At 44.1% G+C, this 18,470-nt stretch overlaps 1 protein-coding gene across 1 annotated transcript in view; it reads left to right on the top strand.

The window, feature by feature from the left end:
- The first annotated feature begins 10,692 nt into the window (after positions 1 to 10,692).
- The window catches only part of SLIT3 (slit guidance ligand 3), a 946,021-nt gene continuing 938,243 nt past the window's right edge, over positions 10,693 to 18,470 (top strand). The window contains exon 1 of the mRNA XM_090064655.1: positions 10,693 to 11,140. Coding sequence (XP_089920781.1) covers positions 10,980 to 11,140 — 161 coding nt within the window. The 5' untranslated portion in view covers positions 10,693 to 10,979. The remainder of the gene's footprint in view (positions 11,141 to 18,470) is intronic.

Genomic DNA, 18,470 nt, shown 5'->3' with positions numbered 1-18,470 from the left:
AATTGTTGGAAGCTTATGAATTACCGGACCTGGTTCTCATGGAGGACTTGAATTACTAGGACATCTGCTGGGAGGGAAACACAGCAGTGCATAAGCGGTCCAGCAAATCCCTGGAGTGTGTTGGAGATAACTTTTTGATACAGATAAAATCATGGAGTCATAGTGTAGCAAGGTGCTGACCCTGGACCCTGCTACACCTGCTCCTTGAGAGGTATCTGGTTGGGAAGTATGGCTCCTGGTATGCCTGAAGCCAAGGGAAAAATACAGTCCGGTGCCAAAGTTGTTTAAGCCAGACACAGTGCAAGCAGGTGCAGCTGAGGCTGGATCCCATAGGACACTGGGAGTTAGCAGTCTGGCTTATGTGAGCCCCTGAAAAGGGGAAAGTGAGGGGAGCAATTACTTTACTGCTGGCGCAGAAGCATGAACTGGGAGTGGAGACTGGGGAAAGATTCCAACCAGAGAAAGGAGAAGGTGAGAGACTGACACCAAGGCAGCTGCCCAAACAATAATCCGTAAGGGTATTGGGCTCCCCACAACCTGACAGAGTAGAAATAGTGCCCAAGAGGGTGAAGGGAATCCCAGTCCACCCTGAAAATGAGCATGTGCTGGGATTGCAAATTGATTTAAAGAGACAGGACAAAGAAAATGAGAAACTGATAAGAATTGATGATAACTGCAGACTGGATTATTTCAATTGTTAAAATTAATAGAAGTTTGATTGAGAGAAGATTAATTGATATTAGAGATCTATCAAACTAATGAGGACCAAGACTTGATCAAGAACTGTGTGTGTATGAATCAATTATCCCAGAACAAACCCAATTGAGAAGACCAGGCAATTAATAATTGATTTGAGCTGACTTAACTCATCAAGGACTAATAGTTCCCTGTTTCGTCAAGGGACTGGAGAGACCCAAAGCTAGGTGGTAAAGACCCATATAAGTAGACGTAAAAAGGAGTAGGCCTATAAGCTATTAACAGATTTGGCGGGAGGAATGAACCAAAGAGAGAATCCCAGGTGAAATCCCAAAGTGAAACCCTGTTCCCCAAAATCTGATTAGGTGTGTGTTGGACCAGGTTGTAGGCGAGGAGAAGCTCTGTGCATACACCTTACAGGCTTCCACCATTTCGACCCCCTAACGAGACATCTGCCTCTCTTTTTCTTTACCACTAGCATCCTAGCATGGCAGGTGGAAAAAAAAAAGAGAAACAGTAGAGAAGTGAGGAGGTGGCAAGCAACGGTTAAAAGAGTGACTGCTTACACAAAGAAAATTAAGTTTGGTAGGAATCTCAGGAGGTCATTTAGTCCAACCCTCTGCTTAAAGCAAGACCATCCTCAACTATATCACCTCAGCCAAGGATTCGTCTAACTGGGTGCATATACACAAGACACTTTATTGAGCATTAGACTAATCTAATGCATAGTAAAGCATCACCGTCTACATGTCCATGGCAATTACTGCACATTAGTTAGTATAAAATGCCATTTGCTAGTACCAATGCATACAGCTACTAGAAAAATGGCACATTAATTAACATGCATTAGTGCGTGTTTAGGTGCTGACCAGGAGCAATTTGCTCTCTGTCTATCAGCTGAGGCAGCAAGGGGCCACAACTCTTGCTTGGGTAAGCCCCAAGCTCCAGGGACAACTGTGCCAAGCTTGGCATTTGCAAGGGCTGTCTGAGGACAATTTGTGGATGAACTGAAGGGGCGAAGGCCATGGAGATCAGTGTGATGGCAGGCACACTGTGCCAAGAATGGAGAGCCAGGATCTGTGCCTGCTCTGTTCTCCCACCTTCTTCAAACAGCCTCATGGCATGTTCTGGGCTCATTAATCTGGAGGTGGCTGAGAACATTTCTGTTCCTGCAGTTGAAGTGAAAACCAATGGGCTGGCCCCTGGCCCAGGGCAGCTTCCCAGCTGTGAAGCCAAGAGCAGCTCCTCCTGCCCCTCAGGACTGCAAGCCCATCCCTGGGCTGGCTGCTCGCACACACCAAAACACATGAAGCCGCCCATGCAGCACTTGGCTAATGCCAAGATGCCATGGGAAGCCACCCGGGGCTGACAGTACCTCTCCCCTGCCTACCTTCCCACACCCTGGAGGAGCATCAGGCTGGCTATCCTGCTGAGATGCGCTGATTTCTAGCACCTGTATCTACAGGTACTAGAAAATGGTGCATTAAACTAATTTAAAGTGCAGTAATTGTTGCACATGTGTAGATGGTGATGCTTTACTGTGCATTAAATTAGTTTAATGTGCAGTAAAGTATCTCGTGTAGATGCACCTGGTTAGACAAAGCCTTGGCTGGGATGATATAGTTGGGGATGGTCCTGCTTTCAGTAGAGGGTTGGACTAAATGACCTCCTGAGATCCCTTCCAACCCTAATTTTCTGTGTCTAAGCAGTCACTCCCTTAACCATTGCTTGCCACCTCATCACTGCTCCTCTGGAGTGCCATTTCCCTTCTTTGCAACAAGGACGCACTGTTGGCTCATATTCAGCTTATTGTTCACTATAACCCCAGGTCCTTTTCTCCAGAGCTGCTGCTTAGCCAGTTGGTCCCCAGCCTGTACTGGTGCATGGGTTTGTTCCATCCTAACTGCAGGACTCTTCCCTTGTCCATATTGAACATCATAAGATTTGTTTTGGTCCATTCCTCCAATTTGTCTTGATCTCTCTGAATCCTAGCCCTACCCTCCAGCATATCTACTACTTCCCCCACCTTAGTGTTATCTGCAAACTTGCGGAGGGTGCACTCTATCCTATCTTCCAAGTTGTTGATGAAAATATTAAACAAAACTGGCCCCAGGACAAACACCTGTGACACTCAACTTGATTCTGGCTGCCAACTAGACATCAAGCCATTGATGACTACCACCTGAGCATGAGGATCCAGTCAGTTTCCCATCCACCATTCATCAAACTCATACTTCCTTAGCTTGCTTGCAAAAATGTTGTGGAAGACCATATCAAAAGTCTTGCTAAAGTTGAGGTATATCACATCCACTGCTCTTCCTGCAACTACAGAGCCAGTCATATCATCATAAAAGGCAATTAGATTGGTCAGGCATAACTTGCCCTTGGTGAATCCATGCTGACTGTTTCTAATCACTTTTATGATGATAAATGATAGAGGTGATAGATGATAGAGAGGCCAGCTTGGCAGGAAGCTCTTGATTAATTGCTCGAAACAGGAAAGATTGCATTGAGAATGTAAAGGTGGAACATAACCTGGGTGACGGTGACCATGAAACTATGGAGTTCAATATTCTAAGGGGAGGAGGGAAAGAGAGCAGCAGAGTAAGGACAGTGGATTTGGAAGAGGAAACTTCAAAAACTCAGTTGACTGGTGGGCAGTATCCCTCGGGAGCCAACTGTGAAGGGCAAAGGAGTCCAGGAGAGCTAGCTGTACTTTAAGGAGTTCAAAGTAGTGTAGTTTTAAGGATGCAAGAGCAAGTATACAAAATATAATGGAAGAATGAGAAGTGCAACAGGATATCCACCTGGCTAGACAGTAATGTCTTCAATAAGTTGAAACTCCAAAAGGAATCCTATTAAAAATGGAAATGTGGTCATAGTACTAGGGAAAAGTATATCAGTGTTGCATGGGCACAAAGACAGACAATTAGGGAGACCAAGGCCTGATTTGATATGCAGCTGATAAGGGACATAAAAGGCAATAAAAACGGATTCTACAGGTATGTCAAAAGTTAAGAGGAAGACAAACCATAGATCCCTTATGGAATATAATCTAGTTATGGATAATGCAGAAAAAGATCAAGTATTTAATGCCTTTTTTACTTCAGTCTTCACAAATAGGGGTAGGTACCAGGTAACAAGCCTACTTGGCAGAAAAGGTAGGCAAGGAGATAAGACTATAGTAGTAAAAGAATAGGTTAAGGATTGCTTAGAGAAGCTAGATGACTTCAAGTTGGCAGGGCTAGATGGGATAGATACCCCCTAGAGTACTTAAGTTATTGGATGAGGTGATTTCAGAGCCAGGGGCTAACATCTTTGAGACCCTTTGGAGGTCAGGTGTCCATCTTTAAGAAAGGGAAGAAGGAGGATCTACATACCAGTCAGTCTGACCTCAATACCTGGAAAGATAATGGAGTAGGTCCTCAAGAAATCTACTGTGAATCACCTAGAGGAGAAAAAAGTGATTAGGAACAGCCAACATAGATTCACCAAGAACAACTAATGCCTAACCAGCCTGATTTCTTTCTTTGATAAGGTGACAGGCTTTGTGGATAGGGAAAGAGTTGTGGATGTGATATGGCTTGACATTAATGAGGCTTTTGACACTGTCTCCTATGACACTCTCATTAACAAACTAAGAACATATAGACAAAATGAAAGTGCTTTAAGCTGGATATATGACTGGTTGGATCATCGTAACCAGTCACCAGTAGCTTAATGTCTAATTGGGAGGAGGTATCAAGTGGGATTTCCCAGGGGGTCTGTCCTGGGTCTGGTGTTGTTTAATATTTTCATCAATGATTTAGATGATGAGATTGAGTGCATGCCTAGACAATTTTTAGACACCACGCTGGGTGGATTTGTAGACACTCCTGGGTTAGTAGTCAGAATGATTTCAATAGACTGGAGAAATGGTTCACAATCAATCAGATGAGATTCAACAAGGATGAGTGAAAAGTCCTGCACTTAGGATGGGATAAATGCATGCAGAAATACAGACTGGGGAATGACTGGCTAGGTTACAACACTGCAGAGAAGGATCTGTTGGTTACAGTGGACCATAAGACAGACTAACTCTTCCATCTGCCTCTGTCTCAGAGGGCTGTCTGTCTCTCGGGGCTTTATGAAAAGAGGCTGAGAGCCATGGGACTCTTTAGCTTGAAAAAGTGTAGGCTCAGGGGTGACCTGGTGGCAGCCAATAAGTACTCCTGGGGTGTGCATCAGGATCTGGGGGAATGTCTGTTCACCAGAGCACCCCAAGGGATGACAAGGACCAACAGTCACAGACTCCTCCAAGACCATTTTAGGCTGGACATAAGGAAAAACTTCTTTATTGTCCAGGCCCCCGAGGCCTGGAACAGACTCCCTCCAGAGGTGGTGCAAGCACCTACTCTGGACTTGTTTAAGAGGTGTTGGATGCTTATCTTGCTGGGATCCTTTGACCCTACCTGACTTCCTGCGCTTGGGGCAGGGGGCTGGACTCAGTGATCTCCCAAGGTCCCTTCCAGCCCTAATGTTTATGAAATCTATGAATATGAGCCAATAGTGTACTACTGCTAAAAAACAAACAAGCAAACAAACAAAAAAACCCATCAGCAACTACTGGGTTATATTAACAGAAGTGTAACTTGCAAATCAAGGGACATGATGTATCCACTCTATCCAGCACTGGTGAGGCCCCCCCTAAGTACTGTGTCGAGTTTGGGGCCTCACACTTCAAGAAGGATGTGGACAGTTTGGAAAATGAAGAGCAACAAAAATTGATTAGGGGCCTGGGAGAAAAGACTTATGTGGAAGGCAGAAAGAGCTAGGGCTATTTTAGTCTGGGGAAGAAAGATTGAGGGAGGGATTTGACAACAGTCTTAAAAATCCTGAAGAGCAATTACAGAGAGCATGGACATGGGCTTTTCTGTGTGGCTGCATGGGATAGGACTAGGAGTAATGTCCGTCAGTAGTGGCAGGGAAAATGTAGGTTGGAAATTAGGAGGAACTTTCTGACTATGCAGGTGGTGAAGCATTTGAACAGGCTACCTAGAGAAGTTATGGAATCTCCATTCTTGTAAATTTTCAAGACAGTTGGGATGGTTTAGTCAGAATCTTGCCTTGAGCAGAGGGGTGGAGTACAGGAAATCCCTTTGAACCCTACTTTCCCGTGATCCATAGATCCGTTCTATTATTTTTCCATTGTTTTCTATCTTTCATTTCTATTATGTCTCTTAACTGTCCTAGAAAATGTTATATAGTATGCTAAACTCTGTCATACTGTCATACTGTTGACATCCCATGCAGTGCATAGAGTTTAGTTTGCCCAGTATGCTGTATATTATCTTGGGTGTTTCTCTTTACAAACAATAAAAGAAAGGGACTACGTCCAAAAGATTTTGGGTACAGTTGCTTTTTTCAGTGGGATTAAACAGCTGTAAATAAAACAAAATAGAGCAATCCATTACCAGTCAGATAATGACTGTAGTTTGCTTGGAAATTATACCAATTAGAATATTAGAAACTAAATAAACACAACTTCTGCATATTAGTGTAGTAGTATGGTAAGTATAACACAGACTCCTTTCCAGCATGTCACAATCCAGATTAGATAGGTCCTGTTTAAGGTCAATAATGTGAGTCATTTTCTCGCCCACAATGTTCTCGGTGCCTTTGATAGGGAGTTTGTGATGTAGGAGCATAGACTCTGTTAAAAGGTTGTAGTTGTAGATTAGGCAAGTAGGTCATCTTCATTATAGAATTTTCTACCCAGCCATTTTTGCGACCTCCTGTATATGCATTATGAAACACTTCACTTAATCAAATGGCATTTATTTTCTTCATGTGAGTTGTCAGCAGGGTTTGAGCCTCTGACCTTAACATCTTGAAAACAGACCTCTTCTGTATGAACTGGAAGAGTAACAGCAGAACTTTTCTAACAGCCCCAATTACCACTAGAGGGCAATGTGACACAGTTTGCCAGGGGGTTACACTACTAATGATTAGCAGTATTATGTTGAAAGTCAGAATGCCAGTGTCATATTCTTTGGAAGAGATGTCCAATGGCTTGAACAATGGTTACAGTTAGCATAGTTAATTGCATGCATTTCACATACTCTGAAATGGTGTGGTAAAGCTGTCAAGACTTGTGTGTTATACTAAATGTAAAATCTGTTTCTAGCTTTTGTTAAAGTAAGACTCATGCTTACTCCTGTTACGATTCTTGGTAGTGCTTTAGCTTTGTTTCTTTTTCTGTTAAAGTAATATCCCAAGATACTATATATAATTTACTATGCTGTAATGAAGTTGCTGCTTCCCAGACAATTGAGTTAAGGGTTTCAAACTTAAATGGCCTCAAACAGCTGGATTTAAATAGTATCCAGACTTCCAATGTGCACATCACTATCCTCAGGTGCCAGAGCAGTATGAGGTGTGGAGGATCTGCTCCTTGAGTTACTCTGAGCACCTCCTCAGAATCATAAACTGATCAAGAAATGTACAAGAACATGAACCCTACCAGGTGAACTATATAAACTCCACTATGATTAATAGGTTCAACATTGTGGCTGGGTTCTACCAGCTATATGAACTTGCCAGATGAGGTCCTTAGGTGGAGCCTGGCATTGACTGCACTGCAAACTAAGCTCATAGAATATACAGTGTGTGGGGGATAGCTAGCAGTAAAGTATTTTAAAAATACTTTTATCATTTCCAAGCTATAACAGGGAAAAACAAAGTTGCTGGTAGCACATTATTGGGTTGTTTTGTTTTGTTCTGTTTTGTTTTGTTTGGGGGGGGGAGCTCTCCTGAAAAATGAGGGCCACATTGTGCAAATGTACACATAATACATGAGTGCTGCCATGAAAAAAATAGTATTTATTACTTTGCCCTGTGCCTGTCACCTGTTGCTCACTTTAGACCTCAATTTCCCTCTCTTTTGCAATGACCTCAAATTTTCATTGCTGTCTATATTGTAAGTAAAGCAAACATTTCTTTTTCTTTTTTTTTTTTTAAAAGCCAGATAAACCAAACTGAGGCTTAGGTTCTACTATATAGTGTTTGTGAACTGATATTTCTAGTACACATAAGTCATTGATGCTTCTTTGCCATAGGGGTAGGCAAGTATGTGCTATCTTTGACAAGGCCTACAAATTTTAATTAACTTGAGCAGTATTTCTTTTGACGCATTGCCAATGGTTTTAGCTTAATCAAGAAGCTCCATTCATACCGCTGGAGTTATACAGTATATCTACTATAGCGGTGCCTACTGTTTGTAATCATAATGAATATGCTTGTTTAACTTTAAAGGTGATGGGAGGGTGGGGGATTTGGGGAAGTTAGGCATAAATGTATTGGCCAGCATGTAAACAAATTTCAAACTGCTAGCTATGTTCCTTCATTCCAACAAACTTGTACTTTGAACTCTTTTTCCCAGGTCAAAACCTGAGATTCATTTTTAATTTTAGAGCGTAGTGCTAAGCTTATTGGCTTAGGTCTAAGCTTTAGAGAGGGATTTATAAATATGCTCTAATCCTTGGGAACCTGTTTCTAACTAATGATGTTTCAAACGTGATGAAAATCCAAAAGTTCTTAGAAAGAAAAGATGTCAAAGCTGAAACAAATGAATAAATGATTAAATACATTGGTTGCGTCTGTCCCTGTGTTGTTATAATTATATTTCTAAATGATGAAAAAGATTTATTAGAGGAAGATTTTGCAGCATTTCCTAAGGGTGTTCAAGACCAGAAATCATTTAATTTCTCCTAAACCAACACTTTGGGTTTGTAGTCAATCAAATCATAGTCCTAGAGATTAGGATGAAGGTCATGTATAGTGGCATTGAAAAAAGTCAGCAACATGGTATCTGCAGATGATTTTATGCTTCAAGTAGCTGAAATGACTGAGAAGGTTAGGAGCTACACTGGTACTGGTACTTAAACATACAGCTGTAGACACAGCAAATTCAGCAGTCTCAGCTGGAGGTGACACCTCTGTAGTCAGGTTCTCATCTGGGAAGAAGGGGACAAGGTTGCTAGCAAACTAGAGGTGAAAGGTCACTTTGAGACTGCTGTGTAGTCATTTAAGGAAAGTGACTAGTCAGCCAAGAATCTAAAAATACAAACCACTTGGTGAATGCATGTCTTAATGTGTTTATGGGATGGGGGTAAAACAACATCATTTTGGCCACGTCTAAATGTAGAGTACCCTCGCCTTCCAACCAGGGTAACTTCCACCTTGCCTGGATTGAGTTTGAGCCAGCTGTTTCCCCGACTATCACTTCAGTAGTGATGGCTCTTGCATCAGAGAAGAGATAATGGTGAGTGTCACTGACACACTGCAGCTGAGCCGTCTGTTTCTGAAGTGAATACTTAAGGGAAAAAGTGTAGTATGGATCCCACTGGTGAAAAGCAGTGCTTACTTTCTATGCTTTCAGTCCTGAGGGGGTAGCTGGCAGAGGGAGGGGGGAGCTGAGTGCAGTGCCCTGTTACAAACAGCAGAGCTGAGGAGGCCTCAAAATTGTAGACAGGCATAACTAAGAGTGAGGTACAGACAGGTACACTCTGCATGTCCAATACCTGACTCCATGCAGATTTTAAAGATAGGACAGTGTTGTAGAGCTACTGAACCATGTCCTCCTGCAGGGGACTGGTGCCTTCCCCTGATTCTGGAGTGTAAGTGACTTCCCAGCCAACTCCTCTGCCGGCACTTGAATTCCTTATTGAATCTAGGCGTTGTGGCCAGTGTTACGCAGGCATGAGCCCACTTGTCCATTATGCTCATACATAAGGACAATGCAATTGGCTGTTTATGTAACATGTCAATATGTCAGCACACCAGGACTTGATCAGTGTCCCAGAAGTGGATATCATATGAAAATGACCAACTGTATATAAAGTAACTCAGTATAAAACCACAGGAAAAAAAAAAGTTTTATTCTAGACAAATTGTCAGCCAACTTGGGATGCCTTATTCCCAGGCGGGGGTTGGATTTAGAATCGGACTTCACATGCACGAGCTCCTCACTTGCAAGCCAGTCTGGTAACTTGCATGTTGAGCATAACTACAGTGGTTTTTGATAGTTTTCATGAGGGAGGAGGTGGCGGTGGCAGTACCGGTTCTGTAGTAGATCTGGGCCTCCAACTATCCAGAACATTGTAAAACAAAACAAAGGAGTGGAAACTGCATCTAGTCCATACTACTTGGTCCAGTCCACTCAGATTTTACTAACTGAAGTTAAAATCTGTTGTGGTTATTTCCAGCCCTTCCTCCCTTTTTTAAAAAAGCCCTTACTTATGGATTGGTTTGGAAAACTGCAAATTTGACTTACACTCGATTTTTCATGGAAAAGTTTTAAAAAGGGCACACGGGCTGTCAGGGTCAACTTGAACCTGGCTTGCGGGCGGGAGCTGGAGCTAGGCTCTGGTTGTGCTCCTCAGGCTGAGCAGCAGAGTGGAAGCAGCCCCATTCTTCATGGAGGCCCCGGTTGCGGAGCCCGATCCCGCTGCACAACCTGAGGGGCAGCGTGTGGGAATGGGCCTGGTCACCCGCTCCCACCTCTGCCGTCTACAGCTGGCTCCTGCTAAGAGCTGGCCCTTGACCCCTGCTGGGGCCTCGGGTGCCAGCTCCCAGCCTCTCATTTCAGCCTGGCTCGCCGCCTCATCCCTGCTGGGGGCTCAGGCCGTTCCCTCCTGCCCTGCCCGCGCCGTCACCCCCCGGTGGGAGGCTCCTGGGCGCGCAGGTGGAGGCGGGCGCGGCGGCCCGGGTGCGCTCCGGGAAGGCGGTCCCGTCGGGGGGGGGCTCCTCGCAACAATGGGCGCGGCGCGCGGGGCCGGGAGCGCGGCCGCTGCCCCCGCCCCGCTCCCCTCCCTCTTTTCCAAAAGTTCGGAACTTTGCCGACGTCAGTGGGCGGGCGGCCAATGAGCGCGGGCGCTGATATTTTGGGAGGGGGGAGGGGCGGCGCGCGGCGCTGCGGTGCCTGCCTGGCCGCCCGCACACTGCATGGGGAGGCGGCGGCGGCAGCGTCGTGCGCCCCTTCCCGCGCCGCTGTCTTCCGCCCGCGGGGCTCCGCCTGCGGCGCCGGGAGCGGCGGAGAGGAGCCCGAGCCGCAGCCGCCGCCTGCCCGCGCTACCTGCCCCGTCCAGGTTGGCGGCTGTAGCGGCGCGGGGACTTCGCTGGGCGGGAGCCCGGCCGGCGCCCGTGTGAGCCGCGGCGGCGGCGCGGGGATGGTGGGCGCCGCGCTGCCCTGAGCGGTGGCGGGACGTCCCCTGCTCGCCGGAGCCGCTGTCCCGCCGGAGACCATGGTGCCCGGGGCCTTTCTGTGCGTGGGGCTGGCGCTGAGCGTGTGGGGCCGCGCGGCCGGCTGCCCGCACAAGTGTACCTGCAGCGCCGCCGCCGTGGACTGCCACGGCCTGGGGCTGCGAGCCGTGCCGAGGGACGTGCCCCGGAGCGCCGAGAGACTGTGAGTACCGGGCCGGGGGGTTCGGCTTCGCGCTCCTCTGCGGCCGCCGGCGGCTCCAGGGGCCGCAGCCGCTCCCGCGGCCGGTCCGCGCTGGGAGCCCTGCAGGGTCAGGCAACGGACTGGCATTGCCCGCCTGGGTGCCGCACCTGGGGGCGCCTGTTCGTTCCTGCCGGGCACGGTGACCGCATCCCCATGGAAACCTGCTCTCCTGCCCTGCCTTGAGTGCTGCGGGCTGGTGGTGGCATTGAACCATCTCCGGTTTCTGCCGTAAAGTGACAAAGCCGAGTGGTGGTGCAGGGAGCCCAGCTTCACCCTGTCCTCGCCTCACCCCTCGGTATGCCCCAGGCAGGGGCGGGTTGTGGGATGTTTCAGACACTTGAGGGGAACAGGTGAGCGCTGCCAGCCGCGTGAGGAGCCCCGCGATCTCGCAGCCCTGCTTTTGTGAGCATCAGCTGCTCGGGGGAATAAAGCAGCAGCGACAAACTTCACTTCATCTCGAGTGAGCTCACTTGAGATGCAGTGGTCCGCTTCTCTGATGTTGCTTAATATGTTGCACGTGCATTTTTCAGCTAGGCAGTGCTATAGAAGTGCAGTAGAAGGCTTTTCTGAAACTCATGGCAACTCCTTACCTGGGTTCCATTGACAACACACCAAAGTGCAGTTCAACCTGCTTTGGAAGGTGCAGTTAATTATTCCCAAAGAACTTTGAAAAAACCGAGCATGGTGCATGGAGTGACTGCCCACTGCATTTCGTTTTGGTCAGTGGTACAGTTTTATACGAGAAAGCTTGCTTTTAGACATTTCATCTGATTTTCATCTGCCAGACTTAGTTTGTTGCTAATTGAATGTTAGTAATCAGCTATTTACTTTCTGGAAAGGGTTAAGTTTGATTATTGAACGAAACTTTGACTTGAAACTCAGGGAAGTGGTCAGCAATAGAAGGAATTAAAGAAGCTAAGAAGTTGGATCCCCTAGATTACTGAGACAGTGAGTAACAGTATCTCTCTGTGTGGCTCTAGATTCCCCAGAACAGTTCTCCTAGCTGAGATAAAATGCAAAGATTCAAGAGCTAGAAGTTGAAGCTTGTTCATTTCAGGCCAGAAGTAATGTTTTGGTATTAGAAAGTTCTGTGTCCATCAGAATGATTTGCCAAAGGGTGGGGTGGATTTGCTGTCACTTGAAGCCTAAGTCTAAAAATGTTTTAGCTCAGTTGCAAGTTAGAGTTTAAGCAGGTATTATTGGGTGAAATGTAATGGCTTGTGCTAAACCAAATGTTAGGTTGAATGATGGTAATGGTCCCTTTGGGCCTTGCTATGAATATAAATGTGTAAAGGAACAAAATCTGAGAAGCAGATGACATGTAGGAGACACCATAGCTGAAATTTCTGGTATAGAGTACAACTTGAGAATATTTTAGCTTTCGTATATCTTTATTTGTTGTATGGAGTAACAAGCTTACTTCAAATAGTAAACTATTGAGAATCCATATTGCTGGAAGCTAACTATTTAGTTAGTCACAATGTCTAATTTTGATTTTTTTTTTTTTTTTATTGCATAGTGTGTAAACACAGACTTTTCCAAGTGGGATGTATGTTTCTGTTGAAGTGGGATCCAAGCTTGCAAATTTGTCATGTAATAATTTACTCATGTACAGTATTTACTAAAAGCATCAGGTGACTGCCAGGTAAAGAGGAATTTTTAGGATTGTCTACTCAGTATATTAGTCCATCTATTTTACTGGGGAATGTCTATTGTTTATTCTGGAACTCAGTCTTTTATGACTCTTTCATTGGTTGCATAATATTTACAGAAATGTGATGTTCTCAGAACTAAGTTTTATCTCAAATCCTAATTTTAAATTGCCCATAATACAATATCTTTCTAAAGGTAGACTTTGTAATTACATTAACTTGAAATTCACTGACTAAATAAGTTTTATTACAATAAGTTATGCATCCAAATTCCTTCAGGAGCTTATTCAGATGCCTTATTTTTTCTGCTTAATGCTTTTCAGTTGTTTCTTTTGACACATGTATTCTTCACATTAGGTTATTGTCCGGGGCTTGAAATATCCTGTTAACATGCACATGTATCTTAGAGTCATCTTTGGCAGCTACTATTGGTCTTAGCTTTTCCATTAAACTCTAGAGCCTATCAAGGGACCTGACAGTGAAGCAGCATTGAAATTTCAGTGGCATCTCTGGATAGTCTCATTCAGATGTGTAGTCTTCATGTAGTATCTTTCACTATTTTGCTATGAAACTAACTTATGACTAGAGGAAGCATAAATGGTGCTTAAATGGTTTTAAACTTTAAATGATAATGCTATTCCTGTTGCTAAGAGCAGGATGCAAATAGCTTTTGTTTTTCAAGATGCCCTGAGAAGTGTTTCGTGTACTTCTTGATGGCTGAGTGCCACTGTAACTAATTTTGCATAAAAAGAATGCTTTGCTCTTTCTCCATCCAGGTAAGCTGTAGGCTGCACATGTCAGTTTTCTTGTTTTCATTTTAAATTAGCAGGAGATCTAACATTACCACTTAAGATATTTTCCCACCAAGCCCTTAGAGTTATGGTTGTACAAGCTTTCCAGAATATTTGGGTTATTACGGCCAAGCTAAATATTATTTAAATTTGCGTGTTTAAAACTAAATCCAATGAAAGCTGAACTAAAAATATAATGAAGTCCCTGCCCTAACATGAGAGCAGTGCACATCATGCAGTTGGGGGGCGGGGGGGCGCTAGGCTGGATAGGATCCTTTTCCAGTACATCTATGTTCAGGATGGTTGGCTAGTACAGAATAGGAACCTAAAACTGAACACTTGTACAAGCTCTGCATAAGGTAGCTCTCAATTTTTTTCAAGGAGATTAGGATAGTTCTTGCCAAACAAAAACTGTTGCTTATACGGAACTTCTTTAAAACTGCACAGTATAAGTCTTCCTGTATCAAAAGAAATGTGAAGTCACTGGTGTTTTTAGGAAAGTCAGTGCTTTGCCATTTCTAATAATGAATGTGAAACATAGACTTAAAAAAATAAAGTCTGGAAACTGCTTCTCTTGGAAAGGAAATTGTTGTTGGTAATTCTTTCCAAGGGCTACAATCTGCAGAGCAGAGTGGCCGCAGAGATGATACGATCCTGAGAGCTGGACTGAACCTTTTTTTTTTTAACAATTTCATTCTCCACAGCATTTAAGCATAATATCATCAAGTCTATATAATACAGCACGAAATGCAGAAATGCCTCACAACAGTCTATGCTAGTCCCCTTTTCTTAGTGGTCTTGCTTTGTTCCTGTACAAAGCGAAAGTAGCAAAAGATTTCACTGTGCTTATTTTTATGGTGTAAAGATGTAGCTGAACAGAGAAAATGAGTAATACCTGAAATGAAAACATTTACCTTGAAGTGCAGAGTAAATAAGACTGGATTTATCTTTGTGCAGTGAAAAGAGCCCACATGTATAACATCCCTTCGATTTAAATCCAACAGGGGAAAAACGTGACAAATGATGTTTGACAATGGTATTATACAAAAATTAGAAAGTGGGTTGTTTATTTTTGGCTTTGGTTTACCCATAGAAATTTAAAGAATACCAGTGACTGGGTATACCACTCACATGGTGGAATGCCTTGGATTCTTTCATGTATTAAGTAGGCACTGATCCCTCCCATGCTTAAATGAACACTTTCTGTTTGCACAGAAACATGAGCAAATCCCCCAAAAGTGAGTTTACTACTTGGGATACCTCCATGACAGGTATCCTAAGTAATGGAGTGAAGTACTTGCTTAACAGCTTAATTGTTCGGCTGTTAACAAGTATTTGTGCAGCATGCTTGACCTTTCTAAATATGTGCAACTATTATTCAGCCAAGGACAAGTAATGTGCTTAACTCTAATGAAGTATTATTATAGTATTTCTCTGGTGATGTTAAGTTGTTCCTTACATTCTATCTTTTCTCCCGAACGCATCTTGGTATTACTTCGTATATTTAGCTGACCGGCAGAGTGTACTTCATTTTCAGCAGTACTTTGTTTCTGTATTCAGGGCTATACCTCATATTATTTTCTCCGTAGAACCTTGACTGACTATTCAGGCCCTAAGAGGAGAGGTGGTGCTATACTTGAAACTTAGTTGTTCAGACAAAACCATTCACAAAGCCAGTTTTGGTGTGAGGCGATCTGGCATTCACTTGCAAATTGTTTTTTACTGAGGAAAAAACATCTCTGCTTGTTTGCAAGTTTACCCTTTGTATAAGGATCATGAAAGCAAAAGTTTTACAGTAAATCAAAAATTGCCTTGTAACACCTTTTGCATAGAGACTTGACTTGGTTTCTCATGGGGATGTGTCTTGGGAAGCTGTTCATTTGAGATACACAAATGATTTATCTGCATGGTATTCCTGAAGATCATTTCCACGGTTTTGCTTTTTAATGCTGAAAGAATTGGAACAGATTACAGGCAACAGTTACAGGTGATGGATTTTATTAATTTCCTTTAGATAAAATTAGAACTGATTATGCACAGTATGAAACTGGGCTCTGTACAGTGTCTAATAATAATAATAATGGCAATACAAATATGAAGATGGGGATCCTGAGGCACAAGTGCCTTGACTAGCTGAAGGTCAGTGGATCCACCTGACTGCATGGTACCATTTGCGGGCTGTTACCTGTAAAAACATAAGCCTGTCTGAACCAGTTAGTTTCTAAGGTGCCACCTTGCCCTGCCTTCTGTTCCTAGTGGAAGACAAATGAGAAAGCTGGCTACAGCTATTTCAGGCCAATATCCAGCTTCTCTGAATGTAGTGCCTGAGTTCATTTGACCATTCTTAGTGGTCAGAATCTCCCATGAACGAATATGTATGTACAAGCACATCTTAAAGTGAATTCAACACTGGTGAACCGTTGGCTGAATTTATAGCAAGGAGGTTAGGGTCTGAACTATTTGGTGGTGATCAGGTATTGGTGAGTGTGTGTTCTGGATTGGTAGAGCAGAGTGAGTTTATCCTCCACAGTGACGCTCATCACTCTTACGCTATGCTTAAATATTGACATTCAAATTAACTACTTAGGAACAATTTGGGCATTTAATCATCTGTTTATTATGGAGTGTTTGTATGGCCTGGGGTCTCTGTTATGTAATCATTAGGGACCTACCTAATTCACGGCAGAAGTGCAGCAGCTCCTTTAATCTTGGAAATTGCCCCAGGCACCCTCCCCCCTCCAGCTGAATGGTGGAGGGGCCCAGATGCTCACTACTGATTGGCAAGGAGGTGAAAACTGGTTTTAAACATGGCACTGCTTTGTCTCTCAGCCAGTTAGCATCAAGCTGCAGCAACACTGGGGCCCCTCAGCCAATTGGCCTCTGGGGGGTAGGTGTGTGGTGAACCTGCAAGATTAAAGGAGCTACTGTTCAGCCTGCTTCCACCGTGAATTTGGTAGGTCCCTAATTATCGTGGTATTTTTGGTTTAGGAGTGGAGTTGCTGAAGTTGTATTAATTTTTCACCTGCTTCATTTCTGTTCTTGCTAAAGTTAATCTAAGCTCTTGTCTTGAATGTGTAACTGCAGTGTGTGTTTTACACACATTCAAGTATTCTAAATACAGAATATAGATTCTGTCATGTTAATGTTCTAGCTCTTACAAACTCTTCTCAGTAAGAATTTATTAATATAGCAGTAGTGTCTCAAACGTTTTAAGTCTCCTTTTTGTAGACCATGTTCCAGCTTTATTAGACATGTGGTTCTGGCTGAGAGAAACTTGCTATCTGAGGAACTCATCCTGGTGGGGGAAAAAAACCTCTTTTGATGTGCTTAATTTTACTGCCCTGACTTCCCCACGTTATCTTAAATGGCATACTTGTGCCCACAGGAAAGCTCTTGCATGCTTGCTGGATCAGCTCTCAGCCTATTATATTAGGTGCTTGTTGCTTAAACAGAAGAAGGGGCAGGAGGATTAGCATTGTGGTTATAATACCAATAATTATGAGGGGTTAGGAGTGTGCACAGATGTTCTTCTGAACAAATACTGAAACTTCAATAGGCATCCTAGGTCAACAGCAGAGTCAAGGTAGTCTGCCATTGGTATGGTATCTGTGTTAGAGGAGAGTGCATCAAAAATGAAGTTGGCGTAGATGCATTGATTTTATTCCAGAGAGAATTTATTCTGTAGTAAGGAGCAGGCGCGTTATTTATTCTCTGAAGCTGTTTGACTGCAGTAGGTGCTATGCCTGGCTGCATGTGGCAGAGGAGCAGGTTTGTGGTAGGCAACGAGCTATTCTGAAGATGAAACTAAGGGTATAGACTTAGACACATTTGAATTGCAAGATGTATTGTGTTAAATACTTGTCCAAATCTATCCCAACCATGTACTTGCTCAACTAAAATATATCACCCCTAAAAGTACTTGGGTCTGACACTGCTGAATGGTGACTCTGTACTTTCTGACTTGTAATTTTATGTGAACTGAGTAACTTACAGCAGTGTAAGGCCATGTCTTGTGTGTCTGCTCTAGTTCTACCCTGGAGTAAAGGATACTTTCTCCAAGGTAAATGTCTTTCTATGTCTGCTCTGTTAAAAACATTAGGAAGTATCAGAGCTATGATGCTGCTTGTTAGAGCTGTGCAAAGTGGTCCTGTCCTGTTTCAACTTGAGTTTCAACATTTTGACGGAGCAGCATTTCATTTCGAATTTCATTTTGATTCGAAACTGCTGTTACGTTTCGTTTTATTGAAATGGTTTTGCTGTTTCAACGCTGTTTTGACTTTTTACCCATAGGCTATAATGGGGAATCTTGAAACAGCATTGTCATTTCTGCCCTGATTTGGATGAAATGTGCAGGAATGGTAGCCCCTTCTGAGGGCATGAAGCCTGCCAGATTTCAAGGAGATAGATGCAGGGGTCCAGGGAAACTGCACCTCAAAGTCTTGAAAGCAAAAAACTCATGTCACGTGTACGTGTTAAGCCACAGCGGGGTCAAAACTGCAGGCATGCTAGCCCCTGTTGAGGCCATGAAGCCTGCAAGCTTTCAAGGAGACGGGTGCAGGGGTTTCTGGGACCCTGTACCTTTGGCTGCTGACAGGCAAAACTCGTGACATGGGTTCTTGTGGGACTGTGTCTGTTTTGGGGCACAGGGTGGTGAAAACTGCAGGCTTGCTAGGCTCTGCTGTGGCCACGAAGCCTGCCAGCTGTCAAGGAGACAGGTGCAGGGGGAGTCTGGGTTCTGGGGTCCTGCACCTTTAGCTGCTGACAGGCAAAACTCATGGCAAAAAGACATGGGTGGGTGACAGTATGTATGTGTTAAGGTGCTCCCTCACTCAGCTGACACCAAGGCAG

Source organism: Crocodylus siamensis, chromosome 10, assembly GCF_052110815.1.
Source record: "Crocodylus siamensis isolate JL-2025a chromosome 10, ASM5211081v1, whole genome shotgun sequence".
NCBI classification, from domain to species: Eukaryota; Metazoa; Chordata; order Crocodylia; family Crocodylidae; genus Crocodylus; species Crocodylus siamensis.
Note: the sequence above shows the minus strand (reverse complement) of the source record. Positions and strands in the feature narration are given on the sequence as shown.